At 35.8% G+C, this 27127-nt stretch overlaps 4 protein-coding genes across 4 annotated transcripts; 1 reads left to right on the forward strand and 3 right to left on the reverse strand.

Annotated features, from left to right (window-relative positions):
- Nucleotides 1-9: 9 nt before the first annotated feature.
- On the reverse strand, nucleotides 10-3202 carry LOC103936495 (probable sodium/metabolite cotransporter BASS1, chloroplastic). Its single transcript, XM_009346336.3, has 7 exons — nucleotides 2559-3202; nucleotides 2167-2260; nucleotides 2047-2080; nucleotides 1597-1651; nucleotides 1020-1103; nucleotides 646-933; nucleotides 10-353 (listed from the first exon to the last, which is right to left on the reverse strand). Exons 1-7 carry the CDS (start codon nucleotides 3093-3095, stop codon nucleotides 201-203), a joined length of 1245 nt encoding a protein of 414 aa, XP_009344611.2. The 5' UTR covers nucleotides 3096-3202; the 3' UTR covers nucleotides 10-200.
- A 9767-nt stretch (nucleotides 3203-12969) lies between these two features.
- Nucleotides 12970-15222, reverse strand: LOC103936494 (protein FLX-like 1). Its single transcript, XM_048585720.1, is given in 5 exon segments — nucleotides 12970-13253; nucleotides 13416-13510; nucleotides 14241-14404; nucleotides 14508-15013; nucleotides 15015-15222. Coding segments are annotated over 5 exon segments (912 nt in total). The 5' UTR covers nucleotides 15090-15222; the 3' UTR covers nucleotides 12970-13181.
- Nucleotides 15223-17009: 1787 nt separating this feature from the next.
- On the forward strand, nucleotides 17010-19970 carry LOC103936493. Its single transcript, XM_009346331.3, has one exon. The coding sequence runs from the start codon at nucleotides 17641-17643 to the stop codon at nucleotides 18145-18147; it is 507 nt and encodes a 168-aa protein (XP_009344606.2). The 5' UTR covers nucleotides 17010-17640; the 3' UTR covers nucleotides 18148-19970.
- Nucleotides 19971-20114: 144 nt separating this feature from the next.
- On the reverse strand, nucleotides 20115-23555 carry LOC103936492 (bidirectional sugar transporter SWEET2). The gene is made up of 7 exons (XM_009346330.3): nucleotides 23197-23555; nucleotides 21985-22021; nucleotides 21652-21868; nucleotides 21402-21560; nucleotides 21176-21295; nucleotides 20900-21056; nucleotides 20115-20660 (listed from the first exon to the last, which is right to left on the reverse strand). Exons 1-6 carry the CDS (start codon nucleotides 23255-23257, stop codon nucleotides 20943-20945), a joined length of 708 nt encoding a protein of 235 aa, XP_009344605.1. The 5' UTR covers nucleotides 23258-23555; the 3' UTR covers nucleotides 20115-20660; nucleotides 20900-20942.
- Nucleotides 23556-27127: the final 3572 nt, after the last annotated feature.

Genomic DNA, 27127 nt, shown 5'->3' on the forward strand with positions numbered 1-27127 from the left:
TGTGAAACATGAAGTTAAAATCCACAAGTAGAAAATCAAAAGGATTCACATTGAAAGGCAAAGTAAATACAACATAGCAGAAATTGCAAATCCAACCGTTCCATTAGCTAATACGCAAAGAAATTCCGACAACTAGCAGCTGATATGATAACAGAAGGATTTATGTTTGTGCTGCTTGTCTAAACCTTCTACATGACATTTCAATCTTGTTTTTGGGTTGGCACAGTCTGTCTCCAGAATCCTGCCAAGACACTACCCAAGATTGAATGACAAACGCTGGAAACAGCACATGGTACCGCAGTTAGAGGGTTTCCGAAGTGCTGACTGGCTAGAACAACTCCAAGCACCGAATTCTGAAACATAAAGGAGCCGATAACAACACTCACAGACAACTGATAATGCATGAGACAAATTGACAGGCATTCTTTCTATTATACATACACACATCGTAAGCAATCATATGTCTTTGGCTTATTGGCTGTAGAATGAAATTAACAAATGACAGTAATGTATTTTCGCTTGAATATACCACAATATCTTTTCACTCGAAGTAATTGGCAATGGAAAAGACGTGAACACTCACTGGATGAAAATGAGAAGCAACTCTCTTTAAAATATCAGGGGGAAAAACCCAATGATGCTTACCTGCATGCCAACCTCGATGGAGATAGTCCTTGATGATGCGACATCAATCCCAAGCATCCTTGAAAGGATGTAACCGAAGAAAAATCCACTTGCATGAAGAAGAGCGGCAGCTAGCACCACTTGTTTACCAGACGTAAGGATTGCAGAAGAACTCTGGGCAATTGCATTCCCACAAAGAACAGCTACAGTTGCCACAGCAATGGGTGGCATCAAAGGGGATACAAATTTAACCAGGCCTTGGAAATACTGATTCAGAAATGCACCGGCCAAAACAGGGAGAAGCACAACCTGTGTTCAACGCATATGGTACATTAATATAATTTAAAACAGCAACAGTTATAACTAAGAAGTCCACAAAACAATTGAAAGCTTACCTGCAGTGTTGAGAATAGAAGCCCAGCAGCATCCACTGCAACATATTGACCGGCAAGTTTAGCTGTGAGAAAGGGGGTCATGATCTACAATATGAAAGAGTAAAAGACGTAAGGTTCCTTGAAATAAGCTTATAGTTTAACTCATTAGTAAGTAGTAAGTAGTAACTACTTCAAAGAATATCTCCCTAATTATGAGACAAATCTAACACTCTCCTCATCGTTGTAAGCTAATCAGTGTAATATGTATGGCTGCGCCCAGTACTTTAAGGTCTGAGCTTTCAGCAGATCACTTTAAGTTGAGAATCGAACAGAGGACAACTTTACTCATACTTAGTATTTAGCGAATCTTTTCCAAAAGGAGATAGTTTAATGCACCCCATAACTTTTAACAGGCAAACGAAATAGATATAACAGAATGTTAACCAAAATATAAATTTTCTGGAGTTTTAGCAGAAAATGGGATTCAAACCTATCTTTCCAACCATTTTCAATATATGTGCTAAACCTTGCACCATACAAGTACCATCCACTTCAAGACGAAAAACATATCAAAAGAAATTTACATCAGTTTACCAACCACAGCTGATAAAGTGCTTGCTGCTGTCATTAAAACTGAAAGTGCCACGTTTCCACTGCAAAAACAACAAGGTCATCAGATCCTCTGGCCAGGAAGAGGGGAAAAAGACGAAGTAGATTTCCGTCACCCTAGTTTTTGTAAGTTTTAGTTTCATCCCGTTTGGTCCTATTCATCTGAGCAGCAAGGTGGTATGCAAGGTGCAAGTGGAATGTAGACATGTCAATGTTACAATTTTTCAATATGATTAAACCCATCCAACTCACCCAAAATCTGTGTGGGGTTGGCAACATAAAAGTGTACGATAATTACTACATGTTGCTCTCACAGTTGAAACTTTTAAACTTCAAGCACTGAAATGGAACTTTCAGCAAATTAGACGGGATAAAAAAAAAAAGATTTGGACACAGATAGGAAAAAGGGTATTATTCTATGATAGGGTAATTCATTTACCGTGCAATATAAGTTACAATGTTACTCGCTGTTCCTGCAAGAGTTAACCGGGGAAGAAGTGTATTCAGAAAAAGCTAAGTAAAGAAGAATAATTATGAAAAGACTGGCATAGATACATACCACCAGGGCAGCAACCAACCAATATTAAACCAGCTGCATAATACGATGGCAAATTCAAAAGCTTGCTCACAAAATATCCTGATAACGGCATCACCTACAAGTACTCACCGTTAAATCATAAATGTTAAATATTTGTGCCTAAACAGATTGAAGGACACATAATTTTTAACCCCAGTACAAAAGAACAGAGTTAGAAATGTTCGAAAAGTCACGAAAAAGCTGAAATTCCTTGAACTGGGAAATTAGCACATAGGTCAAATAGTTTTTGTGACATGAACACAATGATCCATATGCATCAAACAAAATGTAGGGAATGGCATTCAGTACTTGATTCAATTATGTGCTAATTCAATACAAGCATTAGTATACATATGAAACGTGGAGCTACAAACCGAGTACTGAAGAAGGAAGCCAGCAAGCAACTCCTTGGGCATAGACAACGCGCCACGAAGGTCGTCGAAAGTGAGGGTCATGCCCATGCCGAGCATGGTCAGCGTTATACCTAAGATGGTACAGTTGGGTGTGACCCAATTGAAGGAACTCGGTTTGACGAGCCCCAGCAGGCACCCCAAAGCAACCCATATCGGAAATGCAGTCGACACATACTCGCCAACCAGTTCAACCCAATCCCTGAAACTCCTGGTAGCATTTGCATTGGAGCTGTTCGACGAAATGCCACAGTGGAGCGGAGCTAGTGATAAACGTTCGTTCTTGGCAGTTGGTATGGGTGGAAAGGGATTCGAGGGTAGATGCCATGTGGGTTTGCTGGGAAATTGCGGTAGCGAGTTGCAATGGGATCTTAGAGCGCGTTGACTAGAAGGAGAGGAGGAAGGAGATGTGCTGGTGTGGTGAGAGAATAGAAGTGAAATGGGGTTTGGTTGGAATCTGAAGCCTGTAATTCCATGGTGATATGAGAGTGACGGCTGCATTTTCTCTCGATCTGTATCTGTAGCTGTCTGGTTACTTGCTTTTACTTCCAGGCGTTGACAGTGTTGTGTAGTGTGGAGGCGTTTCTAACTTGGGGACTATTTGATATTTAGTTGAATTTAACTTTTTAAATTAAAAAAAAAAAAATTAAGTTTTAAGTCTTAAAAACTTGTTTGGAATGACGATTTTCAAAAACTGAACTCAAAATTAATTCAAAAATATAGTCTATTCTCTAAAAAAACAAAAAGTGAGTTTTTAGAGTTTTTAAACTTAAACTCACTCTTTTTTTTTCTCTCCCTCCTCCTCTCTCACTCCAATCTATCTCTCTCTTTTCATTCTCTCGCTTCTCTCTCATTCCTTTTCCTCTTTATCTCCGCCGATCCTCTCTTTTCTTTCTCTTTTTTGGCATTGCAATCAATAAGGGGTGAGCAAAAAAAACCCTAGCTTCCCAGGGCAAAAAAACCCTACCTTCGCTTCTCTTGTAACCAGAGGGCTTTTTATGCCTTGTCAATTGTCATGCATCTTTAGTTAGTCAACCAACCCTATTGAAAGTGGACTATGGTAATTTTGTTGGGCCAACTTTTGCTTAAGTGTTTTGTTGGTCCAACTATGGGTAAACAGTTTTAATTCTCTAAGGCTATGTTTGTTTGCCTTCACTAAGTTTCATTAGACTAGACTAGACTAAGAGTTAGTGTAGTCCAGTGTTTGTTAACAGAAAGGACTAACTTTAATGAGATTAGGTGGGACTCGCATGGACTAAAGAGCTCACTAAGAGGTCTTAGTGAGACCCCCCAATAATCATGGAACTAGCTAAGACTATCCTCTCTTTCTCGTCCTCGTCATGCTCAACGACCACTCCCGACAGACTCCTCGTCATCTCCGGTCACCTAGATCAATCATTAACTTTCCGACTCCCTTTCAAATCCATTTCACAACCAACTTTCATAAAAATATACCAAATTGAAGCTGGGAGTGACAAGATTACGATTTTACCTGAATAGAGGCCACAATGTGGTCGAATGTGGCCGGAAAATGGCCTAGAAGTCTCGGCCTGTTTGGGCTTCTTCAAATCCATGACCGATTCGAGCATTCAAAGCTAAAATCTCGGTCTAGGGATGGTGATGAATTTTTTGGCGGTGCTAACTTCATCCAATTTAACGAGGGTTGGCCGGAAAACACATCGGGAAACCTACAACTCGTCGGAAATTGGAGCCGTGAGGTTCCATTCGAACAACACATAGCTAGAGAGGGAGGGAGGACAGAGAAATAGACACTGGAATCAATAAGGAGTTTGACCAGGAATGAGAAAGAGACATGAATTGAGAGGTCTAAGAGGAAAAAAAGAGGGAGAGGGTGGGACGATGAGAGAAGAGGAAAAGAGCGGGACGGAAATGGTAGGAAAAGATGAAGAAAAAGATAAGATCATAATAAAATATTAATAATTTATATATTAAATAATATAATATTAGAATTTGTTATTATCCAGCTTCTTAGTCCAATACTGCACCAAACGCTTCACTAAGTTAGTCCAGTTTAGTCTAGTCTGAGCCAGTCCAACTTTGTCCTTGAAGCTAATCCAGTCCGAGATAGTCCAGCGCAACAAACGCCCCCTAAAGGTGTGTTTGTTTGCCCTCACTAAGTTTCATTGGACTGGACTAGACTAAGTGTTAGTGTAGTCCAGTGTTTGTTAACAGAAGGGACTAACTTTAATGAGATTAAGTGGGACTCGCATGGACTAAAGAGCTCACTATGGGGTCTTAGGGAGAGACCCCAAAAGCGTCGAACTACTAAGGATGGGTATAATCATATTGATATTCTAATTGCTTCTTCTTCCAGATCCTGCACCAACTGTCGCGCCCTACTCGAGTTTGCCAAGAGCTTTGCCAGGAAGATGCGCCAGCAAGTTTGTCTCTTTCTTCTGCAAGATCGATTGACGTTGATTTGGAGAGGTTGATTGAAATGAATTTGTAGATCCGACGATCCGACGAAGCCTTTGCAAATTGAAAAAAAAATTGGGGATTTTTCTGGGTTTGATTTGAAGAGAAAGTAAGTAAATTAAAAGAAGAAAAATATAGGTTTGAATTCAAGAGAAAGCAAACGCAAAGAAGAAAAAATGTGGATTTTATTTTTTCTGATTTGAGTTTTACTGGGAACGAACCTGGGCGTGAAGAACCAAAGCAAATGAATGAAGAAAAGAGATAGGGGAGAGAGACCCGGGGGGGGGGGGAGAGAGAGAGAGAGGGAGAGTCAAATAAAAATGGTTGTATTTTGTTTTTTTTTTTTTTAAGATAAAAAGGTATATTAATAATAGTAAAATGAATTAATGAATGCCAGAAGAAGTATTTGAACTCTAAACACTCCACTATTCTTATCCAGCTTAATCTAATTTAAGTCAGTCTAACTTAATCCCAAAAGTTAGTTCAATCCGAGATAGTCCAGTACAACAAACGTATCCTGAATCATGTATGTTTCTTTCATTGGTAAGAAAATTTGGTTTTTATATTTTTATTGAGTCTCACTCTAATCCAATATTATTAATTTTAATAATATCTTTAATATAAAAAGCAATTAAAATAGAACAATAATGTAGTTCTAATCTAAGCAAACATCAAACTGGTAACAGTACTATTTTAATTATCCTGCTTCTTAGTCCGACACTGCACCAAACTCTTCACTAAGCTAGTCCAGCTTAGTCTAATCTAAACCAATCCAGCTTAGTCCCTGAAGCTAGCCCAGTCCAGGACAGTCCGATGCAACAAACGCACCCTAAGGCATTAAACAATCAATAAGAATTTATTAATTTTGAAATGACGCTCTACAATAAGTTTGTGAAGAAGTCTAAAGCTTGTTAACTAAGAAAGGGGTAGTAGAATTATTTTGGTTCATGGATTTATGCATTTACTAATATATGGATATTTGAATTATTTCAATTCCTAACTATCCATGTGTTTACTAACACATAAAGAATGTAGGTTTTATTTAAGTCTGTAATCCAATACCTAAAAGTCTCGTTTGATATAGAGAATTAGCTTGAATAAAACTAATTATTATATTTAAGGAATTTAGAGGAAGAAATGGATGACAACTTCCTTATTTTGTCCAAGTTGAAGGTTACTCATGAGGAAAAATTATCCCTTTTAATTCTACCATTTTTGTGAGGATTAGTGAAATATATTTTCTTCATTAGTAATCTTCAACATAGATAAATAAGAAAGTTGTCGTCTATTTCTTCCTTCAAAATACTTTCAATATAGTGAATAATCCTATCCAGGCCAATCCTCTTTATCAAACTTTTCATTGTCAAAAGAACTACTTGTCCAACAATATAATGAATAGTCCTATTCAGCCATATTTATTTACTTATTTTAGTTTTGTTTATAATCAATTTTTTTTTTTTTTGGTAAACATTTTTTATTTTAGTTTGTGCACAAGTTTAGAGCATGTTTGTAATGAAAGATACTAGAATTATTTCAATTCTCAAAATTTCTACATTCATTTAAATATGGATATTCTAATTATTTTTTTCTCTGTTTACTAACATACACCGAAAAGAAATGCGAGTTCCATATTCAAGTTCATAATCGAATACCTGAAAAATTAGAAATTAGTTTCACTTACGGAGATAAGAATTGAAATCATTTTAATTATTCGCTTCCTTGTGTGAATTAAACCATGAGGCAAATCCGTCGTCCAATATGTAAAAAACATGAATTTCCACAACTAGGGGAAAAGGGTTCTCCATCATAAAACTAAAAACCAATATGATCTGTTTGGATGAGAAATTTCCAAGTACGACGAGATTTAGTTAAAATTATTTAGAGGTGCACTACAAAAAGTTTTGATAGATTACAAAGTACACCTACATGAGCATTACAAGGCCACTAAATGACGGATTTTCAAATGGCTCCTTTCAAGCAGTCATTTACAAATTACTTGGTGCATTGCAGTCATTTCAAATGAATCAATCTAATGTTTTGCAGTGCACCCGTTCCTAAATCCCTTCGTACCATTACAATCCCTCATCCAAACACAACATCGGCATTTTGATAACCATTTCATTTTACTTTTTGTTTTCACTTTTTTGAAAACTGAAATCTTATTTGGTAACTGTTTTAGTTTTCAAAAATATGAAAACTAAAAACCAAAACTTGAAAACTATACGCTTGAGTTTTCAAAATTTTGCCTTAAGTTTTCAGTTTTCATCTGAAAGTAGTTACCAAATAAGATTTCAAATTTCAAGAAGTGAAAACCAAAAACTAGAAACTAGAGACTAAAACCTAAATGGTTATCAAACAGTCCCTTGGAAAAAAACACAAACATCTCTCTTTTGCAAAATATGGAGAAACGGTTGAACAAAAATAGTTTTTGTTTGCAATTGTGCCAGCTCCCACACCTTACCTGGTGCCTTCTGATTATAGTAGCACGCAGGAGGAGGCAATTTATAGTCACCCAACATTGCTACGACCGCCAAATTAGGGATCATAAGATCGAACCACCTGGTTGTTTGTTTGTTGCATTCAGATAACAGGAATCAAACCAGTCTGGCTTTAGCTTGTGCGGCAACAGGGAAATCACCACCTGAGAAAATAATTCAACGTATCAAATAAATTGCATACAACACAGCTCTTAGAATATATGCAAATAATGTCAGGCCAAACTTGGTTAGCACTTATGAATCCTGTTTTTTTTTTTTTTTTTTTAACCCATAAACAGACATTTATTTGATTTTCAATGTGTTACTACGAAGCAATCATACACTAACCTCCATCAACTACATCTACAGGACTTCTAGACTAGGTTGAAACACCACTAGAAGGATTTCAGTAGGTTAGTACAAACAAAGCAATCAAATCCACAGTAAAGCTTTCACAAGGCATTTCCATAAGAGGAACTAGGTTGACGCACTCTAAAAGGAAGGCTTTTAGCCTCTGCCACAAATTGTAAGCTGACCAATCCGGATAGTAAGGGTTCAGTTGTCAATGGTTCTTTGATGAAGGAGAGGAAAGATTGCCAACCGGTTTGGACCACATATTAAGTACTTAATAAGGAAAATAAAATGAATCAGCTTAAACTTTTAGGCAGTTAAATATCTCCTAGAACACGTATACTGTCAGAAATGTCTCCTCTTTATTTTTTCAATGGAGACTTGTATGAGTAATTCAACATTGTTTTGTGTGTGTGTGTGTGTGTGTGTGAAGACTAATTGATCATTGCAAGAACTTCTGTTTGATTGCGGGCCCACTATTTTTAGACAAAATTAAACGAAGTTGGCAGGAGCCCTACTTTTAACGAAGTTGGCAGGAGCTTTCTTTGAGAACCGTATGACGAAACTCAAATCCTAAGTGCGTAAGAATTGAAGTATCCTCTGGGTTATATTTTCTAATTCCTTCTGAAAATGTACACTTTAACTAACCCACAAAACCTTAATCTGAGTTCTCTCATTAAACCTGCACCAAAAGTAACTTTGTTGCTAATTCTCAAGAAGCACTTGCACCACCAGAGTCAAGCTGATTCTTTCTTGACCTGTTTTAACAACATTTAAATCTCCAAACAAATCCGTCTATGTCTAATCTGAACCACAGGTATCCATAAGGTTTAATTGTCACTCGTCACCTTTAGCCATGGCATATAATTAAAAATTCTCTTTCATCCTTTAGGAAACCTTTATCCAGATTTTAAAACCCTAAATCCCTTGTTCTCTCATCAAAGTTTCATTACAATTTACCGCTCTTCTTCTAAGCTTATTTTGGAAAATTCATTACATTAACCTATGTGACAACTATTTCTAGAATCATGGCTCTAACTTTCCAAGTCACTTTAGTAAAAGCATCGATCTTGCATCACCACGTATGAGCCCATTCAATCTTTTCAACTTTAGCTTATAATGCAACCTCCCAATTTGTTTATTACATCATGTATCCGTCTTCTTATGCAAAATTTCTAAGATAATACTAAACCTCAATTATAATGGTATTCTTTGTTTAATTACAAACCAAAAGCAGCAGCATTATCGAAATGATAAAACAAAAAACAAAAGGTGTAAAGTTGAATGGCTAGACATACCTCATGAGCAGATTTGCAGAAATCATGAACTGAACTTGAGAAACATTGGACATACATGGAAGGCAGCAGATTTGCATGGTCAAAAGGTTGTGAACCTGGATGAAGACATACACGAAGAATATAAGAGACCAGATAAGATATAAACATGTATTCATTGCTTTAATTCTAAAAATGCAAGTGATCATGAACAGAACTCAAGAGAAAATAGGACATACAGACAGACTTGATTAAACACAAACTCAGTAGGAAACAACATTAGTTCCAGATTCAATTTCCATTCCACTCGAGAGAAATCATGCAATGGGGTACTAATTGCAGCTAAACCCTGTTCCAACCTACAGCTTCCCTAAAATGAGTATAATATCATTATACCCATAAACTAGCTAAACACTGCCTCTGTCCCCCTCCCAAAAAACAGTATAATCAAATTGATGAACTTCTGTTCAAATGATGAAGATAACCTACATGAAATAGTGTATCAGGAAGAGAGGAAAACTAAGCAGCACTGTTTTACGGCTTAAACCATCAGATAAGATAAGTAATAAAACTTAAATAAAAAGGTCTACATTTGAAAGTTAGTTATGCATTTATCTTAGACCTATGTATAAAATAACACTCAAATAAGCAGTTGAATCATATATAATCTTCCAAACAGTACCATGCTCTAGTAAAAGCCAAAAGAAAAATCATGTACAGTTCTAAGATCATAAAGTTGTGATCCATATTCCATAATGAAACGCACTAAACAAACTAAATGTTGCCCACTGAAGTTTCAGTGGTGAGAGTTGGTGGTAAATCTACCAAGCGCCATTTCATGGTCCAAACCCAGGCAATGTATTTCATGTTGCCTAGAAAAGAAAGAATGATGTTGACTTCAAACATCAGCTCCTCCAAGATTAACTCTATTATGAATACTTTGTAAATTTTCATACAGTCAGTTATATCAGTTACTCAGATGCTTCACTACAACCCTTGCATACCTAAACCATCTTGTAACAAGAGTACCTCATGCTTCGATGTAAAGCCATTTCATTCTAAACTTGATATCCAAAATTACCAAAATGGCTTTTGTTCTACCGAAATACCATCCAATTTCATATCCAGCTTTACTTGCTTCTATTAATTTTTGCTATAAAATATTGCAATCAAGAAGGAAAGCAAGCTCTAATTGACTTTAAATTACTACACAGTATACACATAGCAAACATGAAATACCAATCAGTCAGAGCTTGGTCATCACAGTAACAAAGCAAAACAAAATATTCGGAGAATAAAATCGTACTTGATACCAAGGTGCAACCATAGAAGTCTAAAACATTATTCCATTGATTTGACGTCTAAGACCCAACAGACGTAAAAAAGAGGATCAAGGATGTGAAGTACCAAACTACCTCAATCACAGATCACAAGGAATTTCCTAGAAAACGCCACTGACAAGGGGTTTGGACACAAAACTAACGAGTCTGGTTCTAAAGAAACCTGATTTTGCAGTAACAACTAAGAGGGGAAGAATATTTTAGAAAAAAAAGTACAGAAGAACAAAACAAAGACTGGGAAAAGTCAGAAATTCAAATCACTTACTTGACCAGAAACTTATTCTGCAGCTCCATTGTTGAATGTCTTCGCAATGAACAGCATACCTCATGCTATGAATACACTTCCCTTACATTTGTGCTGTTGTTCTTCTAAAGAAACAAGATACGGAAATAAAGTTTCCTTAAAGAGTATCTCTTGAACCAAACTCAATGAAAAACTCATGAAAATCGAGCACTTTCTTGCTATTAAAAAATCCATGTCCTTAACAGTTGACTCCCATTGTCCCATAAATCTGTCTCAACATAGTCCTAGGAAATGAAATGAATGACCTATAGAACCTATAATCCATAAACTGAAAAACCGCAGTCAAAAAGTGAAGGGGAAGAATGAAGACCTCTCTTTACCCATGCCATGCACAATGAGAGAAGAGAACTGGGGGGAGAGAGGAGAGAGAGAGGGAACACTATACTAAGATTTTTCCCCTAAATAGAAAACAGACACATGGAATCTAACTCAAATTCTAAAAAGCTGACTTCAAACAGATCCAAGTTTCCTGGGTGCAAAGGTTTCCTGGACATAACAAATCAAGCAAGGGGTAACAGTTCATTCAGACTCTGCAGCCAGCCTGCACCGGTAGATTTTAAGTGATTTTGAGGAGCGCTTCCACTCATGAGCAACACAACTCAATGGAAACCAACATACTCACTCGAGACCCCCAAATTTGAGGGGCACTTCCACTCATAAGCACCCAACAATATCTAAAATAACAAAACCAAAATAAAGCACATGGCTAACAAGTTTAAACAAAGAACATTAAGTACTACTGCAAAAATTTGGTTATTAGCACTAACAGTAAAACATTGGTGAATAAAATCTTATACGGGAATTTTCTATTAGATATATGATATACAATAAGTTAATGGCCTGTCCTTGAGTATTCAGTCCATTATCCCAAGAAGTTTTTACATGCAGTTCTAATATTAATTGAGGTTGCCATACCTTTTACAGATTCAATACGAATACTTCATTATTCCTTCTTTTGGGACGAAAAAGATTATACTAATCCCACAACTTCCTCTTTTAAATAATCTGGCATGCATTAAAATGAACAAAATGTCTGACTAAATGTTTGTAATTAGAGTCTCAGTCTCGCCAAATACAACAAAAACTCCACAACTTGTATCAATCCAGGAATCTCCAGAACATCAAAATAACCAAGTCACCAAATAAACATGAACAGTTGATTTATATGTGAGCTATACATAGTAATGCAGGTAGTTTTAGAATGTTTATCTTCTCAAGTGTGAGGTTGTGTGTGATACTTTCTTCCTTTATAGGATTCCAAGAAAAGTAACTTTCCTGAGTTTTAAGCTAGCTAAGCTAGCACAACCATTATGATGAGAAAACGGAGCAACAGTTATATCATAGAATGGAAATTACTTACAAGATGTAAGAAATCGATAGGAAAAAAAAAATACAAAGGGGCACACGAAACCCTAAGCATAGAAAAGAAATAATATATTGGTGGTAGGCTAGCACAAAATAAATTCACCAAGTGCTTACATTTAATAATGAAAGAAGAAATGACAAGCTACAATGATAAAGGATTTGAGTCCTCATGTGAATTATCAATTGTCAAAGATCAACTTATCAACATTCTATGCCTGTTTGCAACTGCTTTGTGAAGAACGCTTCCAAATAACCAAAAGCGCTTTTGACAACGTTTGACAGAAAACTTAATAGTCCTTTAGGACTCTAAAAGCACTTAGATTTTGAGAAGAAATAGTTGTGCTTCTAATGAAAGTGCTTCTAGCAGGAGTGCTACCCTAACACTACGCAGTAATCCAATTGCACGAGCAGAGCACAAAAGCTTCTAGGGCAGAAACCTAATTGAGCCTTAAAATATATTGGCAAACAAGATAGAAAAAGAAACTAACCTTAACCAACAAATGGGAGAGTATTAATAGACCGTATTTGCTAACATAAGGGAGCTCACAAGTAAATGACAAGAATTCACAATCAAGGGACAGAATCCACCAATAAACTTAAAGAGTTTTGTAAAGCACTAGCAATGTTCTTACTTCAAAACCGAGAATTCAACAAACTGACCTAACAAACCAAGCATCTTATATATGAAGAGCACAAAAAAGGTAGAAACAAAATTCAGAAAATACTATCAACTGTCTAAATACGACAGTTGGCAATGTATACATAATTAAGGAAATGAAGCATTGATATTATAATGAAATGCATTTTAGAGAACATAATGCAAATATATGCATCAAAGAACACCAAATTATCAATAGTTTACTGCACCATCAAGGTAATATAGTTTTTGAGGTGTTTAGGTACAGTTACTAAACACCAAATAAACAATTAAATTTCAAAATGTTACTATCAGATAACACTTCAATCACAGACCTAAGCATCTAATACACCGCAGCGAAGATACCAGTCAGGACAGGGCTCAGCACCATGGATGAACTAGCTTATCTGTGTCCCTGAGCTCGCTGCATGTCATATGCACCCCATGAACCTGGCATAGGTGCACCACTCTGTACCTGAAAAATGAGGGAGGAACTAATGCATTCATAATAGCCACAGCAGTTTATACAGATATGCATTATCAGTGTGGGCACATACAAAACAAAAACATCAATGCTTTAATCAGGTATCCACACAAACACGCCTATTATGAATTCATGAAAGAGAACAAAACTTACAGGATTCATGCCATAAGTGGCAGGATAGGGGTTTCCTGCATATCCTGCTTCAGGATTCCCATAATTGGCATTATAACCTACAGCTTTAGAGACAATTAAAAGACAAAATCAACAGTAATTCCAAATGAATCTCCAAATAAAAGAACATATAAAATATAATTATCATCAAACTGTGCTGCTTCAATGTGATTGTGACAACCAATTTAAAAAGGTATGGAATAATCAGACAGGCCTAAAGGCCCTAAACCATGAATTAATTCATAGAAATGAATCGGATGAAGTTGAACCCTCATATGATGTGGGTATACAAAAGACTAACAGTCAGGTCCAACTTAAGCTTATAGGGATCAAGTTAGTTGACTCAGCAACTTGTCCATGACTAGCTTTTTATACTTTACATCATGTGTGGGCATGGTTGAGCCTCAACAAAATCAATCAGAACCATTACATATCCAGATTAGAGCATTCTTTGAGGCTAAAACTCACAACATAAGTATATATTTGAATTAAAGAAAAACTTGTGAAACTTAGATAATGATAAAACGTTATAGTTCCACTGGTACAGTGTGATGCAAGCTGAAGGAAAGTGGAATTTTCAGTACGTGGTACACCTTGATAGTTTGTTATTGTGTTTCTCCCATAAGCTGTATATTTTTTTCCACCTTTTTTAATATTAGTATTATTTGAATTAATCTTTTCTCCTCCTCCACGACCCATTGGTATGTTGTTTTCTGTGAGATTTCAGTTCCTTATTTAAACAAAAGTTTCAAGAGTGAAATCTTAATTCAACTAACTAACAATATAAACTAAAAACAGATTGTATACCTGGATTTCCAATAGCAGCTGCAGCTCTTGCTCTCTTCTCAGTGTTAGCAATTTCTGCACGAAGTTTCTCCAGCTCCCTAGCCATTGATGTCAAATTCTTCTCCATGATTTGACCATGCTCATAATTCTCTGCATATCCTTTCTTTTCATACTCAATGGCAGCTCTTAATGCAAACAAATAACTCATAAAGTTAAAAAAAATCCAAAGACAATAATCAAAACATAAACTGTAAATTCAAGGACAATAATAAATCATGCAAAATCTACCTGGCACGTTGCAATTCCTGTTTCATTGCTTCAATTTCTGCTCTCAAAGCTGGTGCTTGTTGCAAATCAGCAGTCATTCTAGCCAGATCTTGTGTCATCGCTTGTGCCTGAGCCGAGAGCTCCTGCCTCGCAGCAGTGAGCTCCTTGATATCAGCACGAACCTGAAGCAGCTCATTCCGCATGGCCTCCACTCCACGAAGGTCCACTTCCAAACAAACAGACTTGTCATACAAATCTCTCATTTTGACATCCTTGTCTGCCCGCAGTGAATCAACATGGTAAGCCATTCGCTGCAACTCAAATTGAGCAGCCTCCAATTCCTGCTTAAGAGCAACATGGGTTGCAGCCAGCCTTTGGTTATTACCTAGAAGTCCTTGTATATCTTGATGCTGAGCCGCAAGATGCTCCTCAATTATTGCAGGGTGGGGAGGAAGTTGTCTGGGACCCATGCCAAGCTGGGATTCTCTCATTTCCTCAAGCAATGCAGGATGGGGCATCGGACCAAGTACCTCTTCCATATGGGGATTCGTGAACCGGAGGGGGCAATCCAGCATGAGGTGGTCCACGATTTCTTCCGGACATGATTTTCTTTTACTCAAAGACTCAACCACAAAAATATTTCCTTCTCGAAAGATCAACCAAGCGCGTTCGAGAAGTTAAACCTGAATGACATCAACTCTAATCTCAATTATCTACCAACGACGAACTTATATCGGCCACTGTCAAGCATAAAAATTTAGCAGAATAATAAAAAACCCATCTAGAAACCTCTATTCTTAAACATTTGAAGGCATAATTCTCACCGAGTCTCTGACTTCTAACCAAGTCTCTAACTTCTAACTCACTCAACTATATAAAAAATAAATAAAAATTATAATCCATCAACTTAATCCACATCCATCTACCTAAATATATGTTTGGTTGCCAAGAAAACGCAAGAAAATAAAATAAAATAAAATCAGAATTCCCAAAATTATTACAACCCAGCAGAACTAAAAACCAACTGGTATTACTACATTAAAAGAATTCGAACTATATTTTCGATTTTCTCGTCATCCAAGCAGAAAAATAGAGTTATATTTCTACAGAAAAGTAAGTGATACTCGACGAATGTAATTGAAACAGTAAGAAAAAAGCATGAAATGTAGAAATTATTAACCTTTGGAAGGTAGAGTTGCCTGCGAGGGTCACAACTCACAAGGAGGAGCTTCTGGGCATGGAGTCCTGTCGCGGTACGAGCTCGGGGTGGTCCAGAAACCCTAGCACAGCAGGATTTTCCTCGCTGGGATTGTGAAGGAGGGGAAGGTGAAGGGAAACCAAAAGAATTTCCCCTTCTTTTTCTCTGTTTTTTTTCCATTCTTCTTTCATTAGAATGGACTTTGAATGAAGAGAAGCAGGGCCGGAGAGAACAGTGCGAGTTATTGGCTATTGGGCCGAAGCCCAACATCATTTGCTGTCGTGTTCAGTTTGGAGCCGCATAAAACATGCAACCGAACACAATGAGTCAGCTATAATATAATGTCTATTTGTTTGGCCAACAGCCACAATTTTCATGTCAAATTTGTCATTCACGTAAATCAAATTTAAGAACTTTTCATTTACAAGCGAAATAGCATTGAACTGAAGTACTCAATAACTTCTGAACTTGAAATATGAATCCATATGGATGGGTAATAGAAGAAAATGAATGGGAGAAGTCATGATTGGGAACAAAATAAAAACGATACATGGTTGTTCAAGTACGACATAACTAACTCGATCAAATTCAAAATTGAGCTTAAGTGTTCAACTTAATCGCGTGTGAACTATGACACAAACATGGCTTTAACAATAATCGTTAGAACTGCATTGTGTTTCGTGAATCTACCGCCAAGCTAGCCTAGTTAAGTTAATACGTACCTTAAATCTCTTTAACACATTTTTGATATCATATGTTATGGTTATATGAGTGACATCTTGTCTGTATATTAATATAAATTTTTGACTTGTGCTTGCCTAGTTTTGCAGGATCTCTAGGCTGTGCTCTTGAATTCTTCTGAATGAATAAATCACTAATTGACAAAATAAAATAAAATAAATCTACCCCTGCTATATGTTTGTTAAAACACACATAGATAGAGATCTACTTTAGATCTCACTGTCCGGAGCCCAATGATCAATATTTCACACAAACCAAGAGTTTCGATTTCTCTTTCACACAAGCCAAGAACTTGAATTTTCTAATCCTTAGACTCCAAAATTAAGATCCAGAGAGGATCCAAATTCCTCACACAATACAAAACACTCTTTCTATCTAAATGTATGCATGGGCAAGGGTTGATGGAAGTGGAACCACCATATTAATTTGTTGGGTAAACTCATGCAACAAACTATAGAGGTTCGACTCTCTCTCTCTCTCTCTCTCTCTCTCTCGTGAGCTCTTGCTTTGCTTCATATTTATCCTCAGTTGTCCTCAACATAACATTGATCGTGATCGTCATGTCGCATCCAACCAAGAAATGTCAAATCTCAGTTTATGACACAAGGAAATGAAAACGGCAATTTAGTCGTGCAACTCTTATGCAACGGTGCGTTTGGACGAGGAATTTTAAAGTTCCATATAATGTAAGCTATGTTTATTTAGGAAATTAGCCATGCAGCTCTCAAATTCTTAACAACAAATATCAACCAATCCAACCGGATCAAACACATACACGACGAAAACTTGAGAGGTAATCACTTTTGCCCTCCATTATCTCATGGCAATACCATTCGTACTCCCCGTTTGTCATCCCACACTCTCGTTAGATACTATTCATACTCTTAGTTTGTCATTCTGTACTCCCATTAGTAGTTGTAATAGTAGAGAGAGATGGTTAATTAGGGTTTAGAACAACCATGAATACCCCATGACTGCCTTTATTCCCCAACGGTCGTAAAAACTCAACCAAAAAGAGCAGCCTACGCCCTGCAGCCAGGCGGTGGACCATCACGTGTAGGCCGTACACTATCAGTGCAGAATTATTGCATGCATCTTTCTACGTATAAGAAATCATCTCTCTTTTTCTAACTTTCTAAATATTCCCCATACAAAATCATCAAAATCTAAACTTTGTTAGTCGCTATACACCATATAAGGAAGTAACAAAATCCCATGGAAGCTTTGTGGAATTTAGAAGACAAGTGGAAGCTCTCTACCCAACAAGCATTTCTGCTATTAGTTTCCGCTGCGTTCGCCATCGTCGGTCTTTGCATGGTGGCAACGGTTTTGCTAAAGAAGGCTCAGAAGAAGCCGGAGGAGCAGAAGCTTGTGATGAGCAGCCAGCGAGAGGCGGTAGTAGGTCAACCGAAATGGTCTGAGCCGAGTTGTGGATGGGGGTCGATAAAGAGGGCGTTGGTGAGCTCGGTGCGGTGGAGCAGAAGGAGCAAGTGGGAGGAGAGGAGGGGCGGGAGCTGGAGAGAGACGCCACGGCCGCTGCTGGACAAAAGGGTTGAGGTTGAAGTGGGGTGGCGGAGCCATAACTCGGATTCTCCTGTGTGGCAGAGGCCTATACTTATGGGGGAGAAATGTGAGCTTCCGAGGTTCAGTGGGCTTATTCTCTATGATGAAAGAGGTCGGCCTCTGTGTGACTCCCACAAAGAAACCAGAAACCAGGTATAATTCATCAATCTAGTAATTTTCCTTTGAATTTAATTTTTGGGGTTACAAACCTTTTTGTCACTCTGTTTATACCTAAAATTTATTTTGGTCACTTAAAAACACAGTGACCAAAATCGACTTTAGGTATAAACAGTGACCGAAAGGAATTTTTTTTTCCCTTATTTTTGCTGGGAACATAGATTTGATAGTTGATAAGAATTTCACAATCTTTTGCATGTCAAAGACTACGATAAGTTGTTTTATGCACATTGGTAACCACAAGATAATTTAAACATCATTGGCATGGTGAAGACCATGTTTAGGCATCATTTGGTTTTTGTAACCGGATTGAACTTAACAATTCACTAGATTCAAAGTACGTTTAAGATAGAAATAAATGTTAATTTTCAAAAATTTGTCTAAATTTACGGATTAGTCATCACAAGTTCGCATCTATTTCTTCCTTTTAACATATGCTGAATCTAATGAGTTATCCAATCTTAAGCACTAATGCGACCTAAATGGCCTAGACGAAAACAGATGAAATTTCTAATCCTTTATGAAACCATTTTTGGATAATCAAAATTTTGGTGGGAAGGATCTTGCCTTGTATACAAGATTTAGAGCATAACTGTACAACCCAAAACCAATTGCCAATGAGTGTAGAGGCTGAAGATCTTTTAAGCGCTTATAGGAAAAATTCTCTCTCAAATTTGGGATACCCATAACATAGCATATGCACAAAACACAATTCTATGGCCCATTTGGTATAGAGGATTTGATTGGAATAGAAAGGAACTATTTTGAAGGTATGTTAAAGGAAGAAACGAAGAAAATATAACCAACTTAGAGGTTGGAGATGGATTTCTTAACAAAAAATACTTAATTCCAATTGGCCCCAAAATTGTAGGTTTAGGAGAGAAAGAATTTCCTTCATATCTAATCCCCTTTTAATCGCCTAAAAATGAATAATCATTCTCCTCCACCTTCAAGTTGCCTTGACTTCAAGGTTATCCATCCCAATCTAATCCTCTATAACAACCAAGACCTATAAATTACGCAAATCCAGCCAAAACACGGAGATTTATCTAAAGCTTTGTATAAATTTAGACCCAAGAGATGCTTTCTTGTTATCGTATGTTGCATCTTTCTCAATCAACATATTTTTTTTGGTTTGATGTACAGGATAAGACTGCTGGTGTTGGCAGAACAACTTTGAGGGACTTGCTGTAGTTTTTCTAACAGAAATGCTTTTAAAGGGATTTACCAAAACAAAGTGGTAGCTACCAGTGATGTGCATCATGAAGTTTTTGTATACAATGACAGAGAAACAGTCAATGTGCAAATAAAGGAATGCACGATCTCTTCTCGCTTCATCTGCCATATTTGAATCAAGAAATGTTATTGGCACTCCAAAATACTCATTCTGAACTCATCCCTAAAGAAAAGACGAGGAAGGAAGGAGTGCAGAATAACTACTTTCGAGTGCTAATTTGATGATCCATAGAAATTCCCATGTTCAAAATTAATCTCCCTTTCCCAATGCATGTGCAAGAAAATCTATAAACTCCATTAGTTAACCAACAAATATCTTAGAAAGCTTGGCAGTAAAGATATCGAAGAACTTGTTTATGCAGAATTATTGCTATCAGCTAATCTATGCAGATCTTAATGTCCCTTTCAGTCTAATTAAAACTTTCCAATCACAGCCAACTAATGCCTCAAGTACCTAAGCTTGCAACTCACGTTTCTTTTAAGTCCTCCCGTGTTTCTTCGGAATAGAGGTTTCTAATGAAGGCAGTTGGTATTTCTGATATGTTCAGATGGTTTGCTAGAATGTTTCTTCTAAAGCTTCGGGTACGAGTCAACAATTTAACATGTTAGACAATTTTATGCTATCACACAAGAAAGTAAAGAATTCAGAAAGAGAATTGAATTTACCTAAATTCCCAAAAAGAATACGAATGCGAAATAGAAACACAAGCAAATCAAAAAGTATTTCATGATTGATTCTGAAGCAGAAGGTACAATCACAAATCACATAAGCAAAAAAGAAGCTGAGAAAGGAAAGTGGAATTGAAACCGTGACACTGTATTGATTGTACAAATAAGGCAGGATGTGTTTCACATCTGGACATTGACCTCTTCCGTTCTTTTCCTTGACATATACCAATAGTGAAGCTGCTAAAGCCATATAAAAACGGCTTTACAGGTTTCAACTTGATGCAGGAAAGATGAGAAGAAGTTGATCCAATGATCTGAAACAATTACATCGTAGAACTCATACCAATTCATGAATGCTACCGATTAAAAAATGGGATTACTAGTGTGACAAACTCTTCCAAATATCTATGATACACATAGATGCACTTTCACACATAGAAAGACAGAGGGAGAGAGGGCGGGGGAGGGGGATGACCCAAGCCATAGAGGAGATTGAAAGGCCGAAAGGACATACATTTTGTTTTCAAGTAGGTAAGCCGCACCATTCTTCTCTTCAATCATTTTGCCTACTTGATAAGATTTGTTCTCACCTATTAACAGTCAAGGATGAATTCATAAGATTAGCATGACATTAATTTTACATGTAGACATGTATTCAGGGAAGGGAAACCCAGGCCACAAATTTCTTTTGTGTGGGGAAAATGGAGCATATATAGCATTTATTTGTGATAAATTTGACACTCAGAAGGATCAGACTTGTACATGCTAGAAATGAGAAGATTATGGTTTCCCGTTGCGATAAATAAAACAGATAAAAGATAACACTTACATCAAAGACAAAACACATGCACTCTCTTGTTTCCGGAACTGATTTATGCATATGAAACTATCAACGGTTCTCTGGAGTTTCCTTTAGACGAATCCTTATAATGAAAGTACAACGCTAATTGTACAATCCCCAAAATGGTTCCTACTCCATTTGGGACCTGAAATGCATCAAGAATGATACTGTAAGACCTGAGAAACAAAGAACTTTAATCTGAATTGACGGCTCCATATATCTTTTCTTAAAAAACAGAGAAAATGTGCTGCAAGGGAATCTTACATAAACAAAGAGATCACAATTAAAAATTCCATAAAGCAAGAAAGAGGTGCTCATGAGGAAGGTGGAAAGGGAGAGATAGAATGGCATAAATTCGACGCTCTTTGTCCGGATCACCAAGTTCTGCAAAAACACAACAAAGTAAATAAGGTAACACAACAAAATACATAGTTGATGCCAACATAAACCAAAATAAAGAAAGTACGGCAAAGGCCTTGGATTAACTTACAATTATAAACAAAGGAGAAGCAAACATTGATATTAGAGATGCACAACTAAGCACTCCAACAACTATCTGACGTATAGCAGCATCAGCAATTTGCAAGCTCCCATATACTATGATTGCAATTAGACCACAAACTGCTGCCAGCAATCCCAGCATCTTCATCTGCAAAGATAGAGGGAACTAACGACACTTAGAACATAGTAAGGCTTTCACAAACTTCACCAAGGTAACAGGTGTGAGTAATATAGGTAACCTTTTTTGTTTTCTCAGCGTATATTATGAAGAGGGCTATGTACACTAATTGAAACACCGCACCAACTGAATTGACCGTCATAACCATTATGTTATCAGGAGATATAATAGGCGATCCATACCACATGCTGATCAAGCAGTTCAAAAGGGCATATATGTATGGGAGCCCTGAGAACTCTTCAGTGGCACGGTTTCTCATTATTCTTCTAAATGTGTGTCTGAAAGTAAGAAAATAAAGCCAATTAAAAAACAAACCGGTGAGGAAATGAATACAAATCGTTCTCGTTCTCATGTTTTCTCACATTTAATTATTACCAAACTGATCAAAACTTACATTGGTGAAACAAACAGCCCAAAAGCAAAGATGTTCCCTGCAACAGATAATAAAAATAAGTGGAACCCCAATATGCGTATATACATATATCAATAAAATCCTGGATTCAATTGCGAGAATCAGAGATCATCACAGGTTGTTGATCACATTGACCATATGGTCAATTTAAACAATCTGTAGTAGCGTTCACAAACACTACAGTTGTAATATACCATATATACATGCATGTGACAATTTGTAGTAGCCTCAGAAACTACTTAGATGGACAAATCTCACATTTATTAGTTGAACAGCTTAGTTTAGAGTACGCAGCGCACAAAAGCTTTCAGCCAAACTACCATGTAAATGAAGAGTTGATGCATTGTATGGTATGACTATTTTAAAAAACTATATCTTGAGACTAACTCAAAAATATAGTCTATTCTCTAAAAACATAAAAAGTGAGTTTTTAAACTTACAATTCATTCATTTCTTTTCTCCCTCCTCCCCTCTCGCTCCAAATCTATCTCTCTTTTCTTGTTCTCTCCTTTTTTTCTTTTTTTTACTTTTTTCGTCTATCCTCCAATCCGCTGTCTTCATTCTCTCGATTCTTTCTCTCACTCCTCTTTCTCTCTATCTCCTCTGATCCTCTCTCTTCTTTCTTTTTCCTTCAATCGTCTCTTACTTTCTTTTAGCTCTATACTCTTTCTCCATCTCCTGCGACCCCCTCTTTTTTGATATCTTTGTCTAGTTTAAGTCGTAAGAATTAATAATTTTAAATCGCAAACCAATCAAGTTTTTTAGTTTAAAAAAAATTATTTTCAAGAAATTTTCTTAAAAAATGTTTTAGAAATGATAAAAATTTTCAAATAGAATACTAACAGGCTCTAAAATTTTCTCTCATCACTGCAAAATAACATCAATATGTTTTCCAATTTAAAAACTCTCGTCGATAACGATTGTGAACTAACAATCCTGATATCAAACAACAATGTGGGCTGCTGAACTAACTTCAAGACTTTTGCCCAGTTGCCTAGAAATCAACAGAGCCAACAGTTTCCCACCAAAATTAACCTACTGGAATATCATACCTCCACCAAAAAAGTTTTCCTTTCCTTTTGCAATAAATGCAACACTAATTTCAGTTCTTAATTAGAAAAATTAAAAGCAAAAAACAGTAACAATTCAGACAATGATCGCAAAAACAAAAAAGATTCAAGAGAACAATAATACCTGCAATTCCAGCTGCATCTTTGCAGATTAAGAACACGGAATTTGAAGGTGAAAAAACCATCAGTCCCTTCAACTCCAACTCCAACTTGACACTAAACAACCAGAAAGCAAACCCAAATCACCTTTCAAAAAAAACCCCAAGAGACTTATAGGTAAACCCTCCTCTCTCTCTCTCTCTCTCTCTCTCTCTCTCTCTCTCAAATATTGGAAATTTGGCAGAGCCGCCCAGGTCTCAGAAAAAGGAGAGACGAGCTGTTGCTTTAATAAGCAGATGTCCTTATAATTGTTATCTGCTTCTCATTATATTTTATATTTAGACAATTTGCAAATGTAGAACACTCCCCCAAGGCTTTCAAGACTCCAACTTGGGAATATTCAAGGGATAGACCAAAGGCTTAGACATTTCTTGCTGCTGAGTCCTACAGTTCCTCGATATTATCGTAGGACCCGGCTTCTCTACTTCTCTGCCCTCTTAGTTCTCATACATTCTCATCTTCTTCTATTTTGTGCGATTATGGTTAAATCACCTTAACTTTTTATATTATTTTTTATAAAGATAATAAGACAAAAAATAATAGTGATATAAAATATTGACGTAGTTTAACCGTGATCGCACAAATAGAAGAAGATAAGAGTATATGAAAACTGAGAGGACAGAGAAGCCAGGTCCATTATCCTACGCCTATAAGTAATAAGTTTTAAATTAAACGATAAGCTCAATAACAAATTATTATATTAATTTATCGTGTAGCTTAACTTAATTTATTTTATTACTCATTTTTATTTCTCACATATTTTTTAATTTTCGACCGTCAGATCGGATGAATTGAAGAAGATCAAATAATATAGATTAACAAAAAATGTATAAAAAGTTAAAAAAATGATGTGTGGATAACACATCTCTATTAAATCCTCATACCGAATATAAATATAGAAGGCTTATTCTGTAGCTTGGCTCAAATTTCTTATTTCTAGTTTTATTACAACGCTTGATGAATTAGGTTTGGGATGGGAGAAAAATCTGGATCCGACTTCTCTACCCTCTCACCTTTTCATACACTCCTATCTCTTACTATTTGTGCGGTCACGATTAAATCACGTAAATATTTTATATTTATTTTTTTATAAAGATAATAAGATAAAAAATAATAATAATATAAAATATTGACATAACTTAACCGTGATCGTACAAATAAGAGGGGATAAGAATATATAGGAAATATAAAGGCAGGAAGCCATGTCCGAAAAATCTCTCATACTTTTGTGTAATTAACCCACGTGTAATAATTAATGGATGGATGGTGTTAATTCGAGCAAGGAATGCTGAGCTGGCTGATATGAACGAAGTTATGAGTGGACCACTACAATCACAAGCTTGATGTCATTATGCACATTAGGTACGACAGGTCCTACAACTCCCCTCATTTGACAGTTCCATCATGACACGTTATAAACATGGATCGAATCGTGGACCCGCGGTTAATATTTAGATTAAATCTGGATTCCAAATATAAATCTTTGAGGGGTTGAGAGACGACATTAATGGCAAGTGGCATTTTACCAGTGGGGAAAAAGTTGAGTATTTGCATGATGGTATGGATTCAAATATCGTCGTTGGTTAATCTAATATCTAATCTATCGTTTGACAAAAAAAAAAAAAAAAACCACATTATGGGTTATTTAAAAAGGTGTTTAAAAATGTATTCAATCTTAGAGAATTTTAAGTTTTGAGGACAAATTCGTGATATTGTTTTTTACATAACTTTTGACACGTGTTTCTATGGGGCTCACTTCTTAATATATTTTAACGATTCAAATCGTTTATATTTTATATCATCTCTCAAAGATTGTGTATCTAAAAAATATCAAAATCTGAAACTATATGACCGTTGGAATAATGATTTATGGTTTTTTTGTGGAATTCACTCATTTTCTTTACTATAAATAAATAACTTAATAGTTTTGAATTTGTTTAATTTTCTGCATGGATGATCTATGAGATGTTCTAAAAGATAAATTGTTTAGTTTGTTAAAATATATTACGGAGTAGACCTCATTAAAATATGTGTAAAAAAAATTGATGTCACAGATCCGACTTTAGATTTTTAATTATCAAGGTTATAGATATGATTGTCAAATATCTATTTTACCCGGACGCATTGGATTTTCAAGTATTCTTGAGTGGTATTTATGAGTTCAATTAATTTTTTGGTTGCGATTTTAAGTCAATTGAAGAAAAGATATTCATAATCGTCCTTAAATTGCTAACGCTTCAAACATTATGAACTTAAAAATTAATAATAGAAACTAAGAGTGATGTTGGACAAAACACGAAAAATGTAGTTTACCAAAAGAACATCCAAGTAGGAACTCTAGAGGATTTTCTCTGTAAAAATGCGTTAAGTAATATTATATCTCGAGTCGGGGGTGTATATAATGATGTAGATATTTCTTGTTATTTAAAAAGTTCCCTACTAGGTTATTTTAAGGAGATGCAACTATCCATCTTGAGTGAAAAAAGTGTAAATATTTTGTCTACGAGGATCGGCTCACTTGGTTAGGTATCTTTTTTATGTGTCATCCTACTTAGTGCACAATCTATAAGTTTCTATGTGAATTTATACCAATGGTAGTTGGTAGTTATTGTCAGCGTAAGTCATTTTCGGCTCGAGATTCTATGCCCTGGCGCTGGTGGTGAGAGTAAAAAAAAGTTAAAAAAACTTGAGAAAACAAAATGAAAAATTTATTTTGTTCATTATAAATTATGGTAATTTATTTATTTTGGCTTTTGCTTATATCATCTCTATTAAAAAAAAATTAGAGGAGGTGATCAACAAGCTTGAGACGAAAGTCATAAGGCAAAATAGTTTTGTAGACTCACATGATTACTTTTTCAAGAGCTTGTTGTAATCTTTTTTTTTTCTTTTTTTTGGTCAATGTTTTAATCTAATTATATGCCACCAAACAAAACCAATAAGTACTCCAACTTGGCACAGTATATAGCCTAATTATTTTTTCAAGAATAAAAATATTACAAAAAAAAAAAAAAAAGTTTCTTTACGGCTTACATCGCCTAAACTTACAAAGAGAAACCATTACATAAGAAATATTACTAAACTAAATACAATATTAACTATAATCAGTATGTGTTAAATTAGCAAATTGTTATTAATTATGTTAACTTCTCTAAAAATAAGATTAATCGGATAATAGGAAATCATATAGGCTGCCCACATGTTGTTTATTTAGGTATCGTATATAACTCACTTAAAGTGAATATATTCACCACTTTCAAATCGTTAGATGATCAATTTAAATTTTGAGATGTGTGCAGTAGATAGACACAATATCAGAATTTGTAGATAGATATAATATCAAAATTTAACTTATCCAACGATAATAAATAAAATGGTTAACATTACCACTTGAAGGTGTTGGTGAGAAAATAAAACACCCCTAACTTAACTGTTTTGGACATAAAGAAAGTTGCACGCCTTCCATGCAGCTATTAAATTGATTGAAAGAAAAAAGGGAGAAGCATGTATATAGAATTCTCCATAATTTAGGGCAATCATGTGGTATATAGAGTTCCCCATAATTTAGGGAAATTTTCTTTTGTTTGACATGTACTTAACTTTTTCTTGTATAATTTGTACACCGACAGAGAACCATGCATATGTAATCCATGCAGTTGTCAAGATTGCGTGGAGAGTCACGATCATTTTCACCTTTCACTGTTGTAAATTATATATTATAGTATAAAATATTGTAATATATAATTTTAATAATTGAATGAAAAATAGTGTTAATTTCTTAGAAAATGTTATGTTATGTAAGTGCATTTCCTTATCAAATGATATATACTTATAAATGAAAAGTTACATCTCTTTAATAAGAAGTACTTGGGTTCTATATAAACTCATGAAACCAT

Source organism: the organism of the source record quoted next, unplaced genomic scaffold, assembly GCF_019419815.1.
Source record: "Pyrus x bretschneideri cultivar Hongxiangsu unplaced genomic scaffold, Pyrus_bretschneideri_v1 Contig23, whole genome shotgun sequence".
NCBI lineage: Eukaryota > Viridiplantae > Streptophyta > Magnoliopsida > Rosales > Rosaceae > Pyrus > Pyrus x bretschneideri.

Excerpts from the sequence above, each read along its gene's own strand:
- LOC103936493 (XM_009346331.3), top strand. The coding sequence starts at position 17,641 with ATGGAAGCTTTGTGGAATTTAGAAGACAAGTGGAAGCTCTCTACCCAA.
- LOC103936495 (XM_009346336.3), bottom strand. The coding sequence starts at position 3,095 with ATGCAGCCGTCACTCTCATATCACCATGGAATTACAGGCTTCAGATTC. Across the intron at positions 1,104-1,596 it reads CAAGCACTTTATCAGCTGTG|ATCATGACCCCCTTTCTCAC; the intron begins GTTGGTAAACTG and ends TTCATATTGTAG. Across the intron at positions 934-1,019 it reads TTCTATTCTCAACACTGCAG|GTTGTGCTTCTCCCTGTTTT; the intron begins GTAAGCTTTCAA and ends CGTTGAACACAG.
- LOC103936492 (XM_009346330.3), bottom strand. The coding sequence starts at position 23,257 with ATGGTTTTTTCACCTTCAAATTCCGTGTTCTTAATCTGCAAAGATGCA. Across the intron at positions 21,869-21,984 it reads GGGCTGTTTGTTTCACCAAT|ACACACATTTAGAAGAATAA; the intron begins GTAAGTTTTGAT and ends TCTTACTTTCAG. Across the intron at positions 21,057-21,175 it reads ATTGTGATCTCTTTGTTTAT|GTCCCAAATGGAGTAGGAAC; the intron begins GTAAGATTCCCT and ends GATGCATTTCAG.